Source organism: Nomascus leucogenys, chromosome 12 (genome assembly GCF_006542625.1).
Source record: "Nomascus leucogenys isolate Asia chromosome 12, Asia_NLE_v1, whole genome shotgun sequence".
In the NCBI taxonomy this organism is placed as follows: domain Eukaryota; kingdom Metazoa; phylum Chordata; class Mammalia; order Primates; family Hylobatidae; genus Nomascus; species Nomascus leucogenys.
The window spans coordinates 98,647,685-98,672,385 of NC_044392.1; the positions used below are offsets into that span (position 1 = coordinate 98,647,685).

The window sequence follows — 24,701 nt, forward strand, 5'->3', positions numbered from 1 at the left end:
GAAACTTCTAGTTGTACTCTTGGATGGATCTTAGTTACAGGTTCTGTGCCCACCCCTGGCTGTCTCATAAGACCCTTCCACACAAACGCCATTGAGGTGATCAGAATCTGCCATTGGAAAAGTAAAGAGATGTACCTTTAGGAAAATACAGAGCTTATTAGAATTTTCAAGTCTAGGAATTCTGATAACTCAAATAAGCTCCGCTTTCATAACTCACTTTTCAGACTTTAATTGATTACTTGCTCTGTGTTTGGACAAAATTCTAGGCACCAAAAACAAAAGCATATATGTGAAATTACAGTCATTAACACAAATACTGAAAGTAGGCGGAGTTATAAATACCAAAATTGTAATTTTATGAGTTTTACTTTGTGTTCGGAGATGGTTCTATTCATATCTCTGCTATTAGCTATGAACTTGTGTATATCTCTTAGCTCCCAGGTGCCAGTCTCGTACTTTGTTAAGTTACAGTTATACTAATGACTCTATAGGGCATCAAATATATTTATATTATTTACTCTTATTCAAACAAAAGGGGGATATAGGATAGTCATGTGTTGCTTAATGAGAGAAATATATTCTGAGAAATGCATTGTTGGGCAATTTTTTCATTGTGTAAACATCATAGAGTATACTTATGCAAACCTAGATGGTATAGCCTACTACTCTCTTAGGCTACACGTAATAGCCTACTGCTCCTAGTCTACAAACCCATACAGCATGTTACTCTGCTGAATACTGTAGGAAATTGTAATACAATGGCAAGGGTTTGTATATCCAAACATAGGAAAGATACAGTAAAGATAGATATGGCATAAAACATTTTTTTAAATAGTACCTGTGTGAAGAGTGTTTACCATGAATGGAGCTTAAGTAAGTGAGTGGTGAGTGAATGTAAAGAGCATTACTGTACACTACTGTAGACTTTATAAGCACTGTACATCTAGGCTACAATAAATTTATTAAAAACTTTCTTCCTTCAATAATTAACCTAAGCTTACTATAACTTTTATATATTTTTAATTTTTTAAACTTTTTGACTCTTTTATAATAACATTTAGCTTTAATTTTTGACTCTTTTATAATAACACTTATACAAACAGCTGTACAAAAACATTTTCTTTCTTTACATTCTAATTCTAAAAGCTTTTTCTATTTTTAAGGTGTTTTTTTTTTTTTTTTTTACTTTCAATATGTTTTGTTAAAAACGGAGGCACAGGCCAGGCATGGTGGCTGATGCCTATAATCCTAGCACTTTGGGAGGCCAAGGTGGGAGGGTCATTTGAGCCCAGGAGTTCAAGACCAGCCTGGGCAACAGAGTGAGACCCTATCTCTGTTTTATTTAAAAAATTAGAAAAAAAAAATTAAAGACACAAATACATACATTATCCTAGACCTACACAGGGTCAGGATCATCAATATCACTTTCTTCCACCTCCACATCTTGTCCCACTGGAAGGTCTTCGGGGACAATAAAAAACATGGAGCTGTCATCTCCTATTATAATAATGCCTTCTTCTGGAATATTCCTGAAAGACCCACCTGAAGCTGTTTTACAGATAAATTTTTTTTATAGTAAGTAGTGGGAGTACACTCTGAAATAACAAAAATTATTGTGTAGTAAATACATAAAACAATAACAAACTCATTCATTATTAGTATCAAGCATTATATGCTATACCTACTTGCATGTGCTGTACTTTTCTATGACTGTCAGCACAATAGGTTTGTTTACACCAACATCACTCCAAACACATGAGTAATGCATTGCACTATGATGCCACTGGGCAATAGGAATGTTTCAGCTCCATTATAATCTTACAGGACTGGCGTTGTATATGCAGTCCATTGTTAACCAAAACACTGTCATGCAGTGCATGACTGTATGTAAGTTCAAAAGACAGTTATATTTCTCTAATGTAATTATTTTGTGGGTGCAATTTTATAAAGGCAGAAGTTAGATATACAGAGTTTTTTAAAAGTGCAATGTCATAATATAAAGTGCCTCATATGTATTATCTTTATAGGTTCATTCAAAGAAGATAACAATTTTAGCATAATATGGTTACACACCACAATTTTGGGTTCAAATTAGTGTTTTAAGAGAATAAAATGTACATGAAAACATAAATACATAGTATAACTAAAGGAAGATGTAGAAGTGAGATGATACATTACTAAGATCTTCGTATACCTCTGGGTGAACCTCTACTTACTCGGAGACAGTAAATGATGTGTGATGTGTCAGAATTTTAGTGATATAATAATAGAATGAAATAATGAGCTCTCCATCAACAGAACTGTTCAAGCATGAGCTCCATAACCATCTAGCAAGGAGGTTATAGACTGGATTCTTTCACAAGTGGGAATTTAAGTTTCCATTAAGTTCCTTGTACAATTTTAGATTCTGTTTCTTGATTTTAAGATCCATACCTTTTACTTTTTAACACTTCTGAAATCAGGATGCATCTTAAAATTATTAAATAAACATTTAATGAAGTGTTTCTTTACTTTTCCTAAAAACTTATTATTTAATTAAGGATATGTCTTAGAAATGAGGAGATATAATAATTGATGATATTTGGCTTCAAGTTTAAAAAAACTAATTCAAGCTAGCTAAAGAGAAAAGAAAACATGAACAGGCTGAAAGCAGAGCAGATGGATATAGGATGTAAGGATACAGAAGTGCCTCATCAAACTCAAAAAAGCAGAAAGGTAGCTGGACTTCAAAGTTTACTTGGAGTCAGGAAATGAAAGCCAAAAAGAACCCAAGATTTCCTCTCCTTGCTGTCTTTCTTTATACATCTATACTTTATTCTTTCTCTGCAGATTCACTTATTTTACATAAAGATGGTTTTGATGCAGTTTGTATAACCTACAATTCAAGGTTTATAAACTACAATTCAAGACTAAAAAAATTCAGTTGACTAAACTAGGTTCCTTTAGTTTAAATTCTAATACTTATATTGGCCGAGTTGGGTTAAGTTTACACCCTGATTCCATCAATGGTGCCCATAGTGCGAAGAGTCAGAAAATAATAATGGGACAGCCAAGAACCTGCCCTGCCAGCCAGCAAGGACAATTAAGAGGCATTATGAGGAAAGCGAACAGCTCAAAACGTGTCTTCTGTATATTGTCTTACTCAATGAACTAAAGGTGAAAGCATCTAAAATAGAACTACCTAAAGCAGCCCTTCCCTTTTTCCATTCCTATTTTCAAAGTTCTACAAGTTGTGTGAAATGCTTTATGGATGAGATGAACCCTTTCCAAAAGAGATGTTCAAGCTCATGCTAAAGGCTTTAATCTAGATTTCTTAGGATTTTGTGAAAGTTAATTTCTAAGATTGGCATTTTTGGAGAGATAACACTGCTTAGATTGTGAGGTGTCAGAACTGGCAGAAGTAATCGTAAAGTTCAATCCTAGCATTTGCAGGGAAGGTTTGTTTCTGTATCTACTTGTATTACAGACTGATTTTTTTTTTCCTGTTCAAAGTGATAATACTCTGCATCATTGAAGTGATTGTCATCCTCATGCTGATCTTCCTCAGGAATCGAATCCGAGTCGCCATTATCCTGCTGAAGGAAGGAAGCAAGTAAGGCCCTTAATGTAGAAACTCAACTAAAGTGTATCAGTCAGTAAAATCAGTCAGTGTCCCTTGCATAAATATCTCACCTATTTTCCTTTCAAGAACACTTTTGGCTGGGCGCGGTGGTTCACACCTGTAATCCTGGCATTTTGGGAGGCTGAGGCAGGTGGGTCACCTGAGGTCAGGAGTTCGAGACTAGCCTGACCAACATGGAGAAACCCTGTCTCTACTAAAGATACAAAATTAGCCGGACGTGGTGGCGCATGCCTGTAATCCCAGCTACTTGGGAGGCTGAGGCAGGAGAATCACTTGAACTGGAAGGTAGAGGTTGCAGTGAGCTGAGATCGTGACATTACACTCCAACCTGGGCAACAAGAGCAAAACTCTGTCTCAAAAAAAAAAAAAAAAAAAAGAAGACTTTTAAAAGAAAGCATCTTCCATTCAGAAACACTTATTCAAGTTCACACTCTGCCACTTATTAGAAAGATCACCACTAACAAGTCCTTTAATATCCCCAAACCTCAATAATCATAGGGTAAAATAAGGGTAAAACCTATTTAATCTACGTATTAGCAGTTTTTGAACACCAAATATGTGTTAGGAGAATGACACATGTGAAAGTAAGTGATAAAGTGCTATATAAAAGTTAGCTAGATTACATGTTATATTATTTTCATACTGGGTCATATGTTTATATTAATGGTTGAGATAATTTGTAAAACTTTAAATCACCATAATTCTATGAAGTCAATTATATGCTATTGCCACTTCTGTCTGAGTGACGTAATTTTCTAATAGACAGGACAATTGATTCTAGGAGCACCAGACTATACATTTCATATCTAAAGCCCATAATTTAGGAACACTTTATACCAGGAGTCATTTTTATTTTTAAAAGTTACAAAATAAACACTAAATCTTTCATAAAATTCATGCCAAGAGATAATAACACCTATAGTTTCCACACTATTCCAAAAGGCCATTCAAGAATAATACTGTGAATTTTTTAATAATGCATGGAAGTAACCGGGAAAGCATTATTACAAAGCCAACAGCCCACGCTGTCTATTTAGTGTGATGGAAACTACATTGTTAATGACCAAGAACCAAATTATTTTTAAGTTTTAAGGATTATTTAAACAAAATTACCGTATTATTATTTTTATTATAATAGTGCCACCTGAAGTCAGTGGTTTAAATAGTTAACAAGCAGTTAGTTAAACTCTCTCTCCTTCCCACAATAACCTATCATTAGCCACTGAAAACTACTGATTTTCTGGGTTTATTTCTTAAGTAGTATGATATTGCACAGTTCACTGTAACTTGCTCTACTTGTTTCACTTCTAAATGTGCATTCGCATGAGCATATGTGTTTGTGTTAAAGGGCCAGTAAAACTGAAACAGGTTGGTAGTTTGCTCAGGGGGTATTAAGGACTGAAACAAATAGGTGTGAGAATACAGGGTAAACCTAAGGACACACAATAATTCACTTAACAGCAGTGTTTGGAGAAAAGAGAAAACAGTATAGCTTAAATAGTGAGGTGAGGAAGGTAGCAAATACAAAAAAATCTAAGCATCAATGCATTAGGAGTGATAAGATTTTCATCTTATTTCTCAATGGCCATATGAAACAGTATTGTGTTTAATCCAGTGTCATATGCTGAAAAGATCATGTAACAGAAGTCATTAGAAGTAATGCAGTCAGATAGTGAACATTTCACAAACCGTGTCCTATTAGAAAATATCAAAGAAATTATTATCCTTGATCATTATATTTTCCAAAATTGCATTTTAGAAATTATATTTTCAAATATAATTTAAATTTATAATTTAAAAATACATTTAACTGCAAATAGACATTATATTTTCCAAAGATAAAAGAATAAGGAATTACCTGAAGGGTTGCTATGTGGAAAAAATGGTAAAACGGTCATTTCTTCCCCAGAAGTTAGAGGATATAGTTTGCAAACAGGCAGATAAGGAAGAAATTTCTAATACCTTGATAAGAAAATAGAATAAGCCATGTCATGTAAAAGTAAGTACCCATCACTCAGTGTGTTCACCAAAGGCTAGTGAACACATTCTGAAGAAGTATAGGGGATTCTTGAATTAGTGGGGGATTCCCACAGTGTGACACATGATCTTCTTCAATTTTAAAAGTCTAAGAATCTAAACAAAAGGAAGAAATGTCGTGATTACAATGTATCAAATCTTTATGGGTCAGACAGTGGTAACCAAAGGAAGGAAAATTTGAGGGACTTTAGGCAGGAGTCTAACATGTGCATCGGAAAAACGCATAACTTACTTTTAAAAATAAGTAAATAAATAAAAATGTAAAACCAACTGAGAATATGCCAGAATGATCACCAAAAAAAGAGTCCGTGGTTATTACCAGTTTTCTTAGAATTAATTCAGTCTAAAGCTTATTTCTAGTTTTGACAATCATTTTGAATTTCAACTATTTGTTTTATTTCAGAGCCATTGGATACGTTCCTAGTACATTAGTCTATCCAGCTTTAACTTTCATTTTGCTCTCAATCTGCATTTGCTACTGGGTCGTGACAGCAGTGTATCCTTTGGTAATTGGCCTCTTTAAACCTCAGGTTCACATGACTATTCGTGAACCAGGAGTTTGTGTTCAGTGTTTTCTATCCCTGGGAAGATGACGAATGTACTAAGAAATAACTATTTTTTTCCCAAGCTCTAAAAAACGTTTCAATCTACTGATTGAATTTCCCCTCAAATAGTTCATATTGTAGGTTTGTTTTATTTTGTCTCCGCATGATACTGCTCCTTAGCAATAAGCCAAGAAAGCTCCTGTACATTTTACTGTTTTTAAGGGGCCACTCAGTGCAGCTGGCCCACATTACATTAATCTAGGCCTGAAAAATCGATGAATATTGTTAAAATATTAGGAATTTTTGAAGTTAATTCCTCATGCACTTTTGAGTTGTCTGTATTGTTTTCTTGTCCATTTATTTTCAATCTACCAGCAAATAGTTTATCCTTAATGGAGTTTATTCAGTTTCTTGGCGACATCAGGGGTACCTGTATACAAAGTCATAGCTCCAGAGGGGCGTTGCATACATGAAAATCAAACCTGTGACCCAGAGGTAAGTACAAGAAACTCTTTCATGTACTTACTTCAATATAGACTTCTGCTGCAATTCATCTTGTAGTTGTTGTAGGAATTGTCCCGAAGCAGAGATCCTGTACACTGACAGGGACAACTATGTGCTGAAGGGGAGTGTGCAACAGGTAAGCAGGAGAGTATTGAAAACAGTGGGCAGAATGGAGAGAAAGCACTGTATCTCCTGAGCTTGCCTGCCCTACCATATACCCAAGACCATAGACAGTAGGTATGGTCAACAACAACACTGATACATGTGAAATTATAGTGGGTGCGGATTATGAGCATTTGATGAAAAACGGGATACTTTCCAGTGCTCATTAGAGAATTATATAAAGTGATAGAAAATAGAGGAGTAAGAGCAGGAGCTAATGGAGAAACAACAGGACATGCAATTGAGGGGAAGAGGAAAACACAGGGAGTTGTTATCTTGGAGTGATATTTAATATTATGTCCTTGTGTTCTTTTTCCTGAATGCAGATTTTTAATACAACTGAAATTGCCAAAGCTTGCCCTGGGGCTCTGTGTAACTTTGCATTCTATGGTGGAAAGAGCTTGTACCATCAATACATCCCTACCTTCCATGTATACAACTTGTTTATCTTTCTCTGGCTTATAAACTTCGTCATTGCATTGGGTCAGTGTGCCCTTGCTGGTGCATTCGCTACTTATTACTGGGCCATGAAAAAACCTGATGACATCCCACGATATCCACTTTTTACTGCATTTGGACGAGCCATACGGTAAGTTCCAAGTTGAAGCCTACACCTATCTTGTCAGTTACATTTAGTGTGCTTGTAATTCAGTCTTGGCTCATTAATTCAAGTGGCAAGGTACAAATGAAATCAAAGGTATGAATCAAAAGTCATGGATGCCCACTGGTTTTGTCTGGTTTCATAGCCAGTTTTACAATCCTTACCCAAGCCAATTTCCTTCTAAATGCTATAGGTTACTAGAGAGAGAAAAAGATAGAGGAGGATACCAAATGAAAGATCAAGGATTAACTTGGCTCTGTGTCTCCACTGAGCAGTAAAAACATCGTATTTTATGATGATAGACTATTGGTGTCATTTATGCTGATGAAGGGTAAGACAAGACAGATGTATATGGTTTAAAATCCTCTGTGGAGACCTTTATCAATCTAAATAAGAGAGTGCAACAGGCTTTTTGCTGTTAATCCTTCTGCAGATACCTTTTACTTGTGAAAATTATTCAGTGAGCATCCTTTTAAATAATGGTATTAAGTTTTAACTTATTCTCATTTTATTTTTGTGCAGATATCACACTGGCTCCCTAGCATTTGGATCTTTGATTATTGCATTAATTCAAATGTTTAAAATTGTCCTAGAATACTTGGACCACCGTCTTAAACGTAAGATTTCAGACGTCTTGACTTTTGTGAAGATAATAAATTGGATCGGGGGTGGGGGGAGACCTGATGATTATAACTTGGACTAGGGTAGTAAGGATGAAAGGGCACGTTTGGGACCTGTTCTGAAGGAAAACCAGAGAGAGCTTGCTGAAGGAGTTGATGTCAGCAGAGGGGAGGGACAGTGGTGAAGAAGAGAGAGAAAAGGTGTGTGATCCTATTTATTAAGCTGTGGAAGCCAGAAGAAACAAATTTCAAAAAGGAGATTAAGAATTCTTTTTTGAGATGTTGTTGTTGAGAAGCATGATGGAGATGTCAGGTTGGCAGTTCCAAGTCTATAGTTCAGGTCAGGTTAGGCTTAAAATATAGATGTGGGTGTCACGGGCATAAGTCTTCATATCTGATATATATTGTTTACAAACACATAAACTTTGCTTGGAATGTACCTTAAAATATTTTATTATTAATATTGGAAACAGACTTGAAAAGGAACAAAAAAGCTGGAAGACTCACACTTCCTGATTTCAAAACTTATTATAAATCTACAGCAATCAAAAGAGTGTGGTACTAGCATAAGGACAGACATATAGAGGTAAAATAAAAGAGAAATCCCAGAAACTAACTCTCACATATAAGACCATTCAATGGGAAAAGGTCAGTCTTTTCAACTAACGGTGCTGGGAAAATGGGATATCCACATGCAAAAGAATGAAGTTCAACCTTATCTTACATTAATATACAAAAATTAACTAAAAATGGATCAAAGACCTAAACAAAAGCACTAAAACTATAAAACTCTTAGAAGAAAACATAAGATGAAAGCTTCATGACATTGGATTTGGTGATCATTTCTTAGATAGAACACCCAAAGCATAGGCAACAAAAGAAAAATACATTGAACTTCATCAAATTTAAAAACATTTATTCAACAAAGGACACTACCAAGAGAGTGAAAAGACAGCCCACATGATGGAAGAAAATATTTCCAAATCATATGCCAGATAAGGAATTCATATCCAGAATATATAAGAACTTCTACGACTCAACAGCAAAATAAGCAACCCAGTTCAAAAATGGACAAAGAACTTGAATAGATATTTCTCCAAAAATGATACGCAAATGGCCAATGAGGACATGAAAAGATGCTTAATATCACTAGTCATTAGGGAAATGCAAATCAAAACCACAATGAGATAGCACTCCATACACATTAGAATGGCTATTTTATATATATATATATATATATATATATAAACAAAGAAAAAAAGCAGAAAATAACAAGTGTTGGTAAGAATGTGGAGAAATTGGAACCCTTTTGTATGGCTGGAGGGAATGTCAAATGATGTAGGCACTGTAGAAAACAGTATGGCAGTTTCTAAAAAATTTTTAAATATAATTTTATATGACCCAGAAATCCCACATCTAGATACATATGAAAAGAATTGAAAGAAGGAACTCAAACAGATACTTGCACATCACTGTTCATAACAGCATTATTCAGAATAGCCAGAAGGTATAAACAACCCAAATTCCAATCAACAAATGAATAAACAAAATGTGTTATATACATACAATGAAATATTATTCAACCTTAGGAATGAAATGATGACCCTTGACAACATCATGCTAAGTGAAATAAGCAAGATACAAAAGGGTAAATATTGTATGATGTCTCCTGTTTGAAGCACCTAGAAGAAGCAAATTTATACAGACAAAAAATATAATGGAGTTTACTAGGAGCTGGGGGAAGAGGGAAATGAGAAGTTACTGTTGAAGGGCATAGAATTTCTATTTGAGATTTTAAAGTTCTGGAAATGGATAGCAGTGATGGTTGTACAACATTATAAATGTACTCAATGCCACTGAACTGTACACTTAAAAATGGTTAAAATGGCAAATTTCATATTATGTATATTTTATAACAATAAAAAATTTTAAATCTCATTTTAAATGTTGTATTATTATTTAGTTTGACTGATAAGGTTCAGCTGCAAATCATTAATAGATTTAAATATCTCCTTCTCATAGGTACCCAGAACACATTTTCTAAATTCCTACAGTGCTGCCTGAGATGCTGCTTCTGGTGTTTGGAAAATGCAATAAAGTTTTTAAACAGAAATGCCTATATTATGGTAGGTAGATTATTTTTTATTTACTAAGCTGCTTCTTTGCAATCCCAAACCTCATGTCTACATTGCCCTCTCTAAAGCACTTTTACATCATGCAGTTGAATTTATCACTATGCTGATATAAGGCCTGTCAATTCAATGCATGATTCAGGGAATATGCTTCCCTAGTCGAGATAGTATCTGAACTATATTATTACCTTCAATATCTTTTTTGAGAGAAAAAAATTACACATTTTGGAAACTTACAAGTGTGTTGGATAAAAAATGGTTTTGTGTGTCTTTGGCATAGTTTAGTGGGAAGAAAGAGTATTTAATCTATGTTTCACTCTGAGAAGAAAATACTTTCTAATTCTGGAATTTACATAATTTTAAAGAAGGGTCTTATCCTTTTATGAATATTGTGTTGAAATGTGTGGACATTGACAATGCTTGACTGAGTTTTACTTGTTTCCTATGGCAATATGGAAACTCCTAAATCGGTTTTTTAACATAAGGGATCCAGAAATATAATTCTTCTAATATTTAGAAAGCTACAGTATAACCTTATGACATTTGCTTGTTATCACAGTAGCACAGGGTCTGGAAAAGTGATTGAAATAGTTATGGAGATTCAAACAGTCATTAATTTACCTCCAATGAGAGTATTATGTTAAGCCTATTCATCAATAAGTCAAATTTAGTGAAAGGTATTGGGTTTCCTTAAGAGTAATTTTTTATGTAGAGACTACAATATTTAACCTTTTCAGCAATAAACTCTAGCCCAAACATTTTAAAGACAGAAGCCATTATCTGGAATTTGAGAAAAAGACCTGCCTCTGTTTAAGGCTGTCTAATACCCCAGAGTTTGAGGGCATACAGCATCGGAAGCACACCTGACTGTCAATGACCCTGAGAGCTGTGTAGAGCTGAGGACACACAGTGTGTCCCACAAATACACATGTTAGAAAGAAGAGTAGGGATAGCTCTACAAATGACAGGAATTAATTTGGTTACCTTCCTGTCATTGGATTGTCTTTTGATCTTGTTAGAGTATGTTACTGGCTCCAGAATAATATCAACTGTCTTCCTCAGATTGCAATATATGGCAGAAACTTCTGCAGGTCAGCAAAAGATGCTTTCAATCTGCTGATGAGAAATGTTTTAAAGTAAGTAATCAGGCTGAACATTGTAATTTAGCAATGTAGTGAACCTTGAGCATTACATCCTTTACATGTTGTTATTTAAAGTGTTGGTGGCATTATTGGATATGAATATTATCTTTTAACTTGACAGATTTAAATATTATCTCTCATACCATTAATTTATTTTCATACCTGAGAATTGTTGCTTCCATCATCCACCTGTGTCTTTAGGTCCATTGGCATTTTTTCATTTTTGTTATCCCCTCTGCTGAAGAAATTCCCCCAGATGAATCACATTATCATCTTTCCCCCTCCCAGAATTGGTGGAGCCTGAGTGAACAAAATCAGAGAACAATACAGCATCCTCAGGACTCAGGGTGTCTATAAGCTTCAAATCAGAGTGAGGCTGACACCACCACTGCAGGGCTCCTGACAGCCCTACAATGCCATCTTCTGTTTACATTAAAAATAAGTCAGAACATCATCCATGAGTTCCACCATCATTTCTTGCAAAACAATTGCCAAATACAATTTCAGCAAAGACACACCAAAATAAACTCATGAATATTTACTGCCATAAATTTTAAGTACCAAGTATATTTTAAACACAGAATTATACTTTCTTTTTTTCTGATACTCAGAGTTGCAGTTACAGATGAAGTTACATACTTCGTATTATTCCTGGGGAAAATTCTAGTTGCTGGAAGTATAGGTAAGTAATCATGATGAAAATAATAATAAAAAAAAAGTTTAAAAGATGCTTGAAAGAACTACTTTACTACAAAAAACTGTATTGTTTTGCAAATGTATAATATACATGTTCTACCTTTTCAATGTAGGTGTTCTGGCCTTCCTGTTCTTCACACAAAGACTGCCAGTGATTGCACAAGGACCAGCATCTTTAAATTACTACTGGGTACCTTTGCTGGTAAGAGCTGCTGGTAATAGCAGTCAGTACAGGCTGCTATAATAAAAATACTATAGACTGGATGACTTAAACAACAGAAATTTACTCCTCACAGTTCTGAAGGCTGGGAAGTCCAAGATCAAGGTGCCAGCCAACTTGATTTCTGGTGAGGGCCCTCTTCCTGGTGAGCAGAGAGACACCCTCCTGTATCCTCACATGGTGGGGAGAGAGAGAGATTATCTCTTTCATTTATCTTCTTATAAGGACACTAATCTGATCCTCCTGACCTAATCACCTCCCAGAGGTCCCACCTTCAAATCACATTGGGGCTTAGGGCTTCGGCAAATGAATTTAGGGGGTACACAATTCACTCCGTAGCAGTTGGGTATTGTTGATTCTGCGATTTATCAGAGATAGCACAATTTTAAAAAGGAATAGTAGAAATAATAATGATAGCTAAAATTATTGGTCTTTATGCCAACCCACATTCTACTTTAGAGACTGGGTTCCTTGGAAATAACCTGAGACAGAGGATTGCATGCAGAAATTATGTCAGGAAGCTGTCTCCTGAGATACATTGGTAAGAAAGTGAGGAGGGCAGGATAGGTAGCAGGAGAAGCTGACCCATGCCGAAGTTACAGCTGAGGCCTCGGAATTGCAGGACATTCTGGCAAAGGGGCTGGACCTTTGTATGCTGCATCAGGCAGTTTTTGGTCATGAACTGACCGCTGCATGAGGGTATAACTTTGGGTGAGGCAATTCCCTGCAGGAAGGGCAATTGTGAGTGAGGGAAGCAACTGAGTCATTAGCAGCCTAGATTTCCCACAACTGAGGATGGATGAGGCAGTGTAGATCTGGGTGAAGCCCTGCAGTATCTATCATAATATATTAACTCATTTAACCCACATGTCAAAAATACTGTCATTATTCACATTCGCCCCTCCCCCACTGCCAATTTTATGTAGGAGACACAGAAAGGTTAATTCACTTGTTGAGTGCCTGAGCTGTGATTCAAACCCAGGCAGTATGTGCTCTTAATGCCTAACGCTTTATTGCCTTGGGTACAAGATACTAAAACTGAGATATTTTTGCTAGGTACTGGGGGTGGCAGGAAGAAAATGAACAGGTCATCAGTTATAGACTGGATAAAGAAAATGTGGTACATATACACCATGGAATACTACACAGTCGTAAGAAAGAATGAGATCATGTCCTTTGCAGCAACATGGATATGGGGCTGGAGGCTGTTCTCCTAAGCAAACTGAAACAGGAAGAGAAAACCAAATACTGCATGTTCTCACTTATGAGTTGTAGCTAAATATTGAGTACACATAGACACAAAGGGGGAAACAACAGACACTGGGGCCTACTTAAGGGTGGAGGGTAGGAGGGAAAAGATGGAAAAACTACCTATTGGATACTATGCTTGTCACCTGGGTGATGAAATAATCTATACACAAAACCCCTATGACACACAATTTACTTATATGACAAACCTGTACACATACCCTTTAACCAAAAATAAAAGTTAAAAAAATAAAATTTTAAAAGAATTCAAAAGAATATTTCAGAAATAAAAACACTGGCATCAACTGATTGAAGAGACACAAAATATCATTGGCAAAATCTCTTTGCTTGATACAAAAATTTGTTCTCTCTTTCTTCTAAAGAGCTGGGCATATGGCCAGAATCCCTGGATCACTGTGTTGAGAAGGCTCGTTCTGTTATCTGGAACACCTATTATAAACAGTTACCCTAGGGAGAAATAAACTTCTGTTTTATTAAGAAAAAGAAAGAAGAAAGAAAGAAAGAGAGAAAAGGAAGGAAGGGAGGGAGGGAGAGAGAGGCAGAAAAGAAAAGGAAAGGAAAGGAAGGAAGAAAAGAAAGAAAATAGTACCCCCAAAAAAAGAAAAAAAAAGACAGTTAATTTAATAAAACTTGTGTAAGTCTCAGTACAAAGTATGCAGAAGCATTATCATTGAACTTTTTGGTCTCTATATTGAACTCTTTTCCCATACAGAGTACTTCAAAACTTTCTCATCATGGCTTTCATTTATAGCTGCATTATTCTTCTTCTGGTCAAAGTAAATGACATGTTGGTTCTCTTCCTCATCCATTTACAGACGGTCATTTTGGGGTCTTACCTGATTGCACATGGGTTCTTCAGCGTCTATGCAATGTGTGTTGAAACGATTTTCATCTGCTTCTGTGAGTATTCAGTGTGTGTGTTTTCCCCCTTCCATGGATAACGAAAAGGTGAGATGGTGAAGGCCCATGCCCTTAGCTGGCCTGGGGATCTGCTGTTACCTGGCTGCAACCACAAAACGTGTTTATCTGGAAAGAGATATTGCTTAGTATATGTTCTTTAAACCATAATATCTGAGAAATAAGTCAGATGCAGAAAGACAAATGCTTCATGATCTCACTTACATGTGGAATCTAGAAATGTCAAACTCACAGAAACAGAGTAGCAGGGTGATGACCAGAGATTGAGGGGTCAGTAAAATAGAGAGGTCAAAGGGTACAAACTTTCAGTTATGCAGGATGAATAAATTATGGCACTCACATGTACAGCATGGTGACTATAGTTAATAATACTGTATTGTTAACTTGAAATTTGCTAAGCTCATAAGTATTCTCACCATACACACACACAAAGATAACTCTGGGAGGTTATGGACACGTTCATTAGCTTGACTGTGGCAATCATTTTACAATATATGCATATATCAAAACATTATACACCTTAAATATTTACAATTGTCATTTATTAATTATATCAATAAAGTTGGAGAAAAAAATTATACCTCAACAAGGCTTGGAGAAAAATACAAAATTTAAAAAGAAATCTTAACAGCTAAGAGAATGGAGTTTGCAAAGCACAGAAGAGTCAACTACTGAAATGAACCTCAGGCTTCATGGCATACTGTTAGCATGAAATTATTTTGTTCATTTCTTGATTTTTTAAGTGAATAATAATGATTGGCTTCTGCCATACTTTGTTAACAGAACTGAAGACATAACTGGACTCTGGGAACTAGATATGTGGAATTCTTTGAGGAGAGGATTTATAAATTCTGATAAAGCCAAGATGACAAGGTGGTTTCAAGGACATATAGGGCCAGTTTGCACCGTGCATCACAATGACAAATGGATAGGATTCAGAGAGGAGTGCCTCTAGGAAATAGTTGGATTAAGTTTGATACATAGTTAAAATACTTCTTTAGAGCTTTCATCACTGACTTACATGATGCTCCTATAGTTGCATATGCAACTCCCATACACCAAATAGGGTTTTCTTTTTTTTGGCTGGGCACTGTGGCTCATACCTGTAGTCTTAGTGCTTCGAGAGGCCAAGACGGGGAGAATTGCTTGAAGCCCAGCTTGAGACCAGCCTGGGCAACATAGTGAGACCCTGTCTCTACAAAATAAATAAATAAATAAATTAGCCAGGCACGGTAGCACACACCTATAGTCCTAGCTACCCAGGAGGCTGAGGTGGGAGGATCACTTGGGCCCAGGAGTTCAAGGCTGCAGTGAGCTATGATAATGCCACTGTATTCCACCCTGAGTAACAGAGCAAGATCCTGGCTCTGAGGAAAAAAAAATGATTTTTTTAATATTAGTACCTCACCGGAAAAGTCCTGGAGAACCTAGTACCTAGCAGAAGCTTAATCTGGCCCTCACCTTCCATGCCATTTCTTTGGCAAACCAACAGAAAGTAGAGTCAGTAAGTAAAAGAGTAGAACTTGTTAGCTGCACAACTACACATCCTGAGAGATTATTTCTCTAGCACATTGCCCTTAAGAGAAACAGAAACATTTACTCTCTGACAGGCCATTACTAAGCAATCCACTTGTATAAAATTTACAGTTTCATTTTAGAATAACCCACAGCAGCAACTTCACACTGGGATCAAGAGAGAAGATAACTATAGGGAGGTATATTCAAAGAAAACCTCCTGGAAAAAAGTTTGGCCTTGTGTTTTGTTTGTTTGTTTCTGAGCCTGTTCAAATCAATTCTCAATAACCGCACAAAGAATTCAGGAGAACTTTATGTACTAGTTAGCTCTTCCTCTGGTTGTAAATGGAATTGAAATGTTTAATGTTTTCCTAGTGCTTCAGTGGTCTAAGAAAAGCCATCTATCTACAAAATATCACATGAACAAACAGTTCAGATATGGTATGGAAGAAGGAGCACGAGTAAGGTCAAGCACTAAAACACGGTGGAGACAGGGCTTTAGAATGCTCAAAGATCTCTCATCTCCAACATTAATCATGGGAGCAATACCTGGAAATCACTATGTGACCTTCCCCATTCTTGTAGCTGAAAATACTTATCAAAATTTGTCTCAGGAAATGTCTAGAACCTACTAGCTTCCAGTCTTTGGAAGTTTTGGCTAATATGTGGATTTTAAGTCTGGCAGTTGATTTTGAATTTTGACAGTAAGAAATGTTTTCCACCATCTTTATTAATCAATTGCCAACTCCTTGAAAGCCAGGTACATCAGCTTGATTCAGTGTATTGCATGTTGACATGAATCATTTCCTTTCAGAGACTGTTGTCTGTGATAACAAAGAACAAGGAAACTTAAATTGTGTTTCTCTTCCTCCCCTAGCTGTTACTATGGGCAACATCATACTTTGTAAAATATTCTTCTTAAATGATGCCCTGAGCCAAATTCTGAATGTGTAGATTTATTTATTTATTTATTTATTCCTATTGTCTTGGCTGCCAGAAAACTGGTGATGTTTACAATGCCAACCCTTTGTAAACACTTCATTTTTAGAAACATGGAATCTTTTTATTATTACAGGGTCCTGAGATTCATGGTCTCAGAATGTGAAAAAAATAATAGTTGTAGATGCTTATTAATGTGATCCAGGCCAGACTTCTTACCAGTACCTTAAGAGTAATAACAAGATAGATATGTTATATATAGCAGTAATCTCTCCTTATCCATGGGGGATACATTCCAAGACCCCTGGACATGCCAGAATTCTCTAATAGTACCAAACCCAATTGCTGTCAATTGGAACATGTTTCCGTTTATGTCTTCCATCCACAAATGTAATGCTTTTTCCATCCTAACTAAGCACTTATCATACACTGTGGCCATAACTTTTGCAGTTTGAGATACAACAACAAAACTAGTTTAAAATTTTTTTCTTCTTCACAATTTCACATATAAAAAATTTGTTTTGCCGGGCATGGTGGCTCACGCCTGTAATCCCAACACTTTTGGAGGCCAAGGCAGGCAGATCACTTGAGGTCAGGAGTTCGAGACCAGCCTGACCAACATAGCGAAACCCTGTCTTTACAAATAATACAAAAATTAGCCAGGCATGGTGGCGGGCACCTATAATCCCAGCTACTCTGGAGGCTGAGGCAACAGAACCACTTGAACCTGAGAGGCGGAGGCTGCAGTGAGCCAAGATCACACCACTGTACTCCAGCCTAGGTGACAGAGCGAGACTTTGCCTCAAACAAACAAAAAAACCAAAGAAGATTTGTTCTTACGTAGATCTTAGCAACCTCAGTATAAGTTTATTTCTTATTAACTCGAGAACTTTCACCTTTTCACTTAAAGGAAGCATTTTACAGCTTATCCAAATTGCCAGCAAGGCTAATCTTGCAGTTTGGGGCCATTATTAACTAAAATAAGGGTTACCTGAACACAAGCACTGTGATCTTGTGACAGATAACTGAGGAAGCTACTAAGTGACTAAGGGAAGGGCATCCTAGACAGCGAGGTGATGCTGAATAAAGGGAGGATTCCCTGCCAAGGTGGGATAGAGCTTGATGGTGTGAGGTCTCATTATGCTACTCATAATAGTACACAATCTAAAATTAATGAATTGTTTATTTCTGGAATTTTGCATTTCGTATTTCTGGACCTTGGGTAACTAAAACCACAGAAAGTGAAATTGTAGAAAGCAAAACTGTGGGTAAGGGGGGACTATTGTATAGAAATAGGATTAAGGACAAAAAAACAAAATATTCAGCGTCTATCATGTTCCCTCTTTTGCTTTTTTCATTTTGTATGTGAGGAAGGTCACTGTGAGGGCTAGTAGAAATCTACTAAACCAATGACCCAACCATTCCCAAGAGTACAGCTACTATCTGCTGTGCATTTTATATATCTGTGGGAAGCCTAATTTCATGCAAATGTATCCTTGTTTCTCAGCATAATTCTGGTGCTTTCCCCCAACTACCCAGCAGGTGGCTGGTGAGTGAACATGCCATCAATTTAATATTAGCCTAAGCAAAGCTGAAAGGTAAATTAACATATTACAAGAGTCAGAATACATTGATATTAGCTTTCAAATATAATCTGAGGAAGACTGCAAGAATTTAGGACAGGGTGCTTTATAGTTAAGTAGAACAAAAAACTAGGTGTCAAGAGGCTGGGTCCCTATCTCATCCTGTTTACCTCAGAGCTTTTGACTTCAGCAGAGTTGGTTTATATCCCTGGGCCTCAGGGTCTTCGTCTGTAACATTAGAGTATGGCCTACCATTAGAAGTGACTTGAAAGTCTGAAATTCCATTATTATTCCACATTTATCACAGAATTAATATACTTCCTATTCAGCTCCATCCCGGAGGATTTGGCAGTTTATATCTTTCTGAAATGAACAGTTACAGAATTTAAAGATGACACTTTTGAAGGGACACAGAATATCTTCTTAGCCTTTAAAGTATCAAAATACATCTCTCTGGGAGTGGGAGGGATTTAGGAAGTTTCAGTGTTTCCTGGCAGAGGTTGAAGCTTCTTGCCTTGCCCAGCATCAGCAAGTAAACTGCACTGATTTGTCTTATATTTGACTTTCTAACACTGATTTTTCTGATTTTTCCCTGTTCGACCCTCCAATTTATAAAAATGTGTATAATTGTTCTGCTGCTTCTGCTTTTGCCTGCTTTGGCTGCTGCATATACAGGTGAAGATCTGGAAAGAAATGATGGATCTACAGAAAAACCCTACTTCATAACCCCTAACCTGCATGGAATTCTGATCAAGAAGCAACTAGTTGCCCAGAAGCAGAAAGAGTAGAAAAGCTCCAAACAGTGTCACTCACTTTTAAGTAGAAGTTGTGTAAATTAGGTTGATTGTAATTTGGAAATGTTGCTTTTGAGGAATGTGAAATTTCTGTGCTTAATTCTAAGAAGTCAGCACCTGCTACCACCTGAGGTGTCAGGTATCTGATGACGTTAGCTGCTGTCTACTTTATAGACGGTGGTCCCAGCTAAAGATCAAAATGTTAATGTCAAACGTTTTTTAAAATCTGTAGCCGAGAGTGTTTTAATAACTTTTATAACTCAGCGTGCTGTTTCCATTGCAGCACTTTAATAGCCTTTCTTTTTATAAGTGTATATTTGTAAAGGATATTCAGGCAATTTTTGAAAACACTATAAATGTGTAATTAATTAGCCATAAAATATTGATTTATAGTTAACCAGCATATGGTACTAAATTTGTAAATATGGTGCTATGCTTATATTTATACTGTTCAAGCTGGTGGACAACTCTCTAAACTGTGATTAAACTTGTATTAATGGTTCCCTAGGAAGTATATTTCAGTGAGTCATGTCCATAACAAACATAGATGTTAATGTTATATAGGTTCTACGGAGAGCATTGCTGGGTAAAAAATACTGTGGAACCTTCAGAGCCCATTCTGTTTTAGGGAAATCATGTTTATATTGAAGTCAAATCTGAGTTCTGGAGTGTCATTTTCAACAACATGAACCTCTGTCCATGGTGAAAATATTCTGAACGAAACTGAAATTGTTACATAACTCATGCCTTTTGTCTTTAACCCAAATTTCTTATTCCCACTATATAGAAAATCAATATGAATTTGTTTCAGAAGAGTGATTATATCTTTTCATGAGCACACCTGTATTTCTAGATTAAAGAGATTGTGGGGCTTTGTTCTGCAAAAGGTTTGATTTTGTCTCACCGTTCAGTGAGGGAAGAGAAAAGTAAGACACTTCAGATTTTACCCTAAGGAAATATACTGTTGGCCCTCCATCATCTAATACCTTTATAAGGGCACACTGCAGGTCAGGAACTCTTCCCCCTGCAGGGCTTAGGAGGAAAGCTGTTGCCACCTGCCACCCCTGGCTGCCTGAGGTTTCTGATAGTCATGTGTAAGTTTTGAATGGCAGAACAAAGCATGAATCACACACACCTTGCCTAGCCATCCCCCGTGTGCAAATGTGTATGATGTGGTTAACCGTGTAAAAATGCACCCCAAAAGGAGCATTGAATCAATTTGTATTTTCTTGGCTTTTACCTTAAACTTGTGTATAAGGATTATTTATGTATTGACAGAAAGGAACATGTTGATCTGAATATCACTCATATATCCAAGAAAAGAGTCAGAAATGTATTGTTGTGTTATAGATTGATCTAAATACGTATTAATTATCTTCAAGTGTAGACACCTAGATTTAAACTGACTCTGTGGCAGATTAATTAATAGCAATAAGCCAATGAATAGGGAAGATTTTTAGTATCTAATGACTACCAGCTTGTTCTTGGCTTACATTCTTGAGATTATTGTATTCAAAAGTGTCCGTTGGCTTCACATTTTGGCAAAGAGCCTTCTGCATTCTTATTCTCCTTGAAGCGTAATGCAGATAATGACAATTTATCTTTCTAGATTATTATTCTTTTATTATTCAACAAGACAAAGGCCACAACAAAGGACTAGTAGAATAGTGACCTCTACCTGAGAATTTGTTATAACTATAGATGTTTGTGCTCTGCCCAAGAGATTCTGATATACTGTGATTTGATGTGAGCCACGATGTGAATTATTATAAAGTTCTCTATTTGATTCTGATAACATAAATGTTGAAAAATTGGCCAGGTGTGGTGTCTCACACCTGCAATCCCAGCACTTTGGGAGTCCAAGATGGACAGATCACTTGAGCCTAGGAGTTCCAGACCAGCCTAGGCAACATGGTGAAACCCCATCTTTATAAAAAATATAAAAATTAGCCAAGTGTGGTGGCGCACACCTGTAGTCTCAGCTACTTGGGAAGCTGAAATGTGAGGGTCACTTGAGCCCAAGAGGTCGAGGCTGCAGTGAGCCATGATCACACCACTGCACTTCAGCCTGGGTGACAGAGCAAAACCCTGTTTTAAAAAAAAAAGTTGAAAAATCACTTGAATAAAAGATAAATCAACACATAAACTAGTTGCCAATTTATATTATGAGCTAACGTCTAGTCAGAAAAATATTCTCCATTTACTACTTATTTGTGTAATTGAAATATGTAGAATAAAAATGAGCATTGTTTTTGAGAAGATATTTAGAAGCCATTTTCTTACAAAGCAATTAAACTAAAAACTGAAAAACCAGGGCAATGTTCCTCAAAATTTGCAGTTGATGTGTTTGAAATCTAAAATTTCACAATTTTTATTTTTCAAGGCTATACCATCTAAATTATTGATGGCAAAACAAAATCAATTTTAAACAAATATAGTAATTTAGCAAGGAAATTAAAAAAAGAAGGTGAAAGTTATTTTCTCAATCATGCAACTGAGAGACACGCAATATTGGCAGAATCTAACCTGTTACACAGAATGAAATAATAGCTTACTGACATAATCACAAGGGCTGATTGTTTTCTCATAACTATGTTTACAATAATGTTGATGCCAAACTATGCTGTTTAAAAAACAAAAAAACAAAAAAAAGGATTTTGAACTGCTGTAAAGCGAGTATACAGCAGATGGCGATGTTACTTCTCTTACAGTTCTGCTTTGATATTTACTCTGTACCATTCTTCCTCCTAGTGGAAGATTTAGAAAGAAATGATGGTTCTACTGCAAGACCTTATTATGTGAGTCAACCTTTGCTGAAGATTTTCCAGGAGGAAAATCCACAAACTAGGAAGCAGTAGAAGAGCAAACTGGTCGTCCTACAGCTGTGTGTTACCTTTTCTCCATCTGCTGTGTCCGTGCAACATTTGTTTCCTAAGTGCTTTGTGTTTAGCAACACTGTATTCACGACCTTGTTGGCTTGCATTTGCATGTTTTATACCAAAGCTTATACTGTAATATGTGAAGCCATCAGAAGTCGCAAGGGAATTGTTAATAACATAAAACATTTTTATACTAAGATCATTTGTTTTGTAATTCATTTTTAAAGAGTGGCTTGGATGTTTTGAAAATACTACTGAATATGTTAATATTCTTTTAAATCTTAGATTGAAAAATGATACATTACTTAAATTGATAGCTCCTAATATATTTTTAAAATTACAACTAACAGACTTCTTCTGCAGGGAAAATTGGTCAGCAAAGTGAAATTAAAAATTTTAAAGTTTTTCCCACTCTTGTTGGACAGTAGATCAGTGAAAGGACTGCCCCACTTCAGAGTTTGCTCTCTTTAAGTATAGAATGTTTCCTTTTAAACAAATTGCCAATCATCCAGCCTTTACTACTTCGCCCTCTAACAAAGTGCCTTACTGGCTATTTAATATTACCCAGCTTTTATGGGCAAGTTTACAAACATTGTTTTTTAAAAAATTAAAACCTGCAATGTTTCGTGATTAAAACAAGTCTTATTGCATTTGTTTCACTCTTAGCTCACTGATTGGAAAACATTTGTCATTTTGCTCTGTTTGATATCCTCACTATTATGGAATACATTGTGCAGCTAAACAATTTCCCTTGCGCCTAGTGGACATTCATGAATGTGTACTACACGCAAGAAGAAACAAACCCCGAAAGAACACTTGTTGGATTTGTTTTTTTTTACTAAAAGAGAAGTTTTGAAATAAAATGTTTTCTATAGTAGATCTTTGAAAATACAATAGGTATAATACTGCATTTCTCAGTGTTTTACAAAGATCAGAAAGAGAAACTTCTAGGAATTACAAAGGGAAACTTTACTCCTCGAAAGGGTGCTCACAGATGTTACATACTGAACAGCTCCCTTTTAAATGATCATTTATTTTCATCAAAGCCTGTTCTATATATGCCCTTTCATTTTCTAACGTTTGGTATGAAAAAATCAGTTTACTTACAGTATGTTAATTGTATTGTGCTACTATAAACAGGAACATAATTTCCAATTCAGTTTTAAATAATTTTACCAGTACTACTAACTTTTAAGGAAATTAATTCAGTTGGTTACTCAGTGTTACAGAAACAGTCCATAAAAGTATTCACCCTAAGAGAATGTCAATCATATAATGATAATTTGTGAAGCTTTGAGAATCAATCATCAGTAAGTTACCATCAGTTTATAAAACATTATCACATTTGTTTAAATGTGACTTTAGATACTTTTATGCCAAAAATAAACTCACATGAGCACATGACATTCTGAGCTCTATAATCAGTGTGCTTCTGCTGTGCAGAAATGTTAGAAACGTATTGTCTAAATATCTTTGATAATTAAAATGTTTAATATTTAATGAAATTTGTTGTTACTTATTGTTTTAAATCTGTTTTTTCTTTTAATAAAGATTTAAATAAGAAATAATTATGCCTGTCTTTTGATTTCTTTAAGCTAGAAAAACTTTTGTTTTCGAAACCCTGTACTATACTATGACAGTATCTTCTCTGTACCAAATATCTAGGTGGGTTTTTTATTTTAATGTAGATTTATATTTTTAAAATTTCCACTTTCCTCCAGCTGTGCATTGACAATCAAATAACTGAAACTGATAATTTATACAAAGGAAATAAATCAAAGCTAAATGGATGAGATACTTAAAAAAAATAACTCAGCCTAAATTAGTCAGTTGTTCTTTGTTTTCATTTGCCAAAGATTTGCTGTCCTTCATTTCATTTTGTCAAAATTTATAGGAGGAAAATGTCATTATTTTCAAGGCAGGTATAAATTTAGAGACCCTAAAGAATATGAACACCAATTAACAGTTTCCTAAAGCAAGATTAAACATAACTATCACTGATTTATCTTAAGCTAAATTTTACAACAAATATATTGGTGTCTTTTAAAACAAATATATTGGTGTCTTTTCTTAGGTTGAACTACATATTAAATATTCAAAAGTAATTATTCTTTAAAATTTAATGGGTTTCTTTTCTTTTTTTTTCTTTTTTTTTTTTTTTTTTGAGATAGAGTCTTGCTCTGTCTCCCAGACTAGAGTGCAGTGGCACTATCTCCTCTCACTGCAACCTCCACCTCCCGGGTTCAAGAGGTTCTCCTGCCTCAGCCTCCTGTGTATCTGGGACTACAGGCACCCACCACCATGCCGGGCTAATTTTTGTATTTTTAGTAGAGACGGGGTTTTACCATATTGGCGAGGCTGGTCTGGAACTCCTGACCTCAGGTGATTCCGCCCAACTTGGCCTCCCAAAGTGCTGGGATTACAGGCATGAGCCACTGCGCCCAGCCCTAAAATTTAACGGGTTTCTTTCAATGAAAACATTAAAAAATGATCTTGCAGTTTTCAGTGTTCTTTTAAAATAAG

The 24,701-nt window shown here is 35.8% G+C and overlaps 1 protein-coding gene across 1 annotated transcript in view; it reads left to right on the top strand.

The window, feature by feature from the left end:
• Positions 1-23,743, top strand: part of SLC44A5 (solute carrier family 44 member 5) — a 136,231-nt gene extending 112,488 nt beyond the window's left edge. Inside the window, exons 11-21 of the mRNA XM_030825178.1 lie at positions 3,493-3,592; positions 6,063-6,155; positions 6,612-6,699; positions 7,197-7,459; positions 7,994-8,088; positions 10,114-10,217; positions 11,286-11,359; positions 11,977-12,047; positions 12,175-12,263; positions 14,366-14,450; positions 19,181-23,743. Coding sequence (XP_030681038.1) covers positions 3,493-3,592; positions 6,063-6,155; positions 6,612-6,699; positions 7,197-7,459; positions 7,994-8,088; positions 10,114-10,217; positions 11,286-11,359; positions 11,977-12,047; positions 12,175-12,263; positions 14,366-14,450; positions 19,181-19,293 — 1,175 coding nt within the window. The 3' untranslated portion in view covers positions 19,294-23,743. The remainder of the gene's footprint in view (positions 1-3,492; positions 3,593-6,062; positions 6,156-6,611; positions 6,700-7,196; positions 7,460-7,993; positions 8,089-10,113; positions 10,218-11,285; positions 11,360-11,976; positions 12,048-12,174; positions 12,264-14,365; positions 14,451-19,180) is intronic.
• The last annotated feature ends 958 nt before the right edge of the window (positions 23,744-24,701 follow it).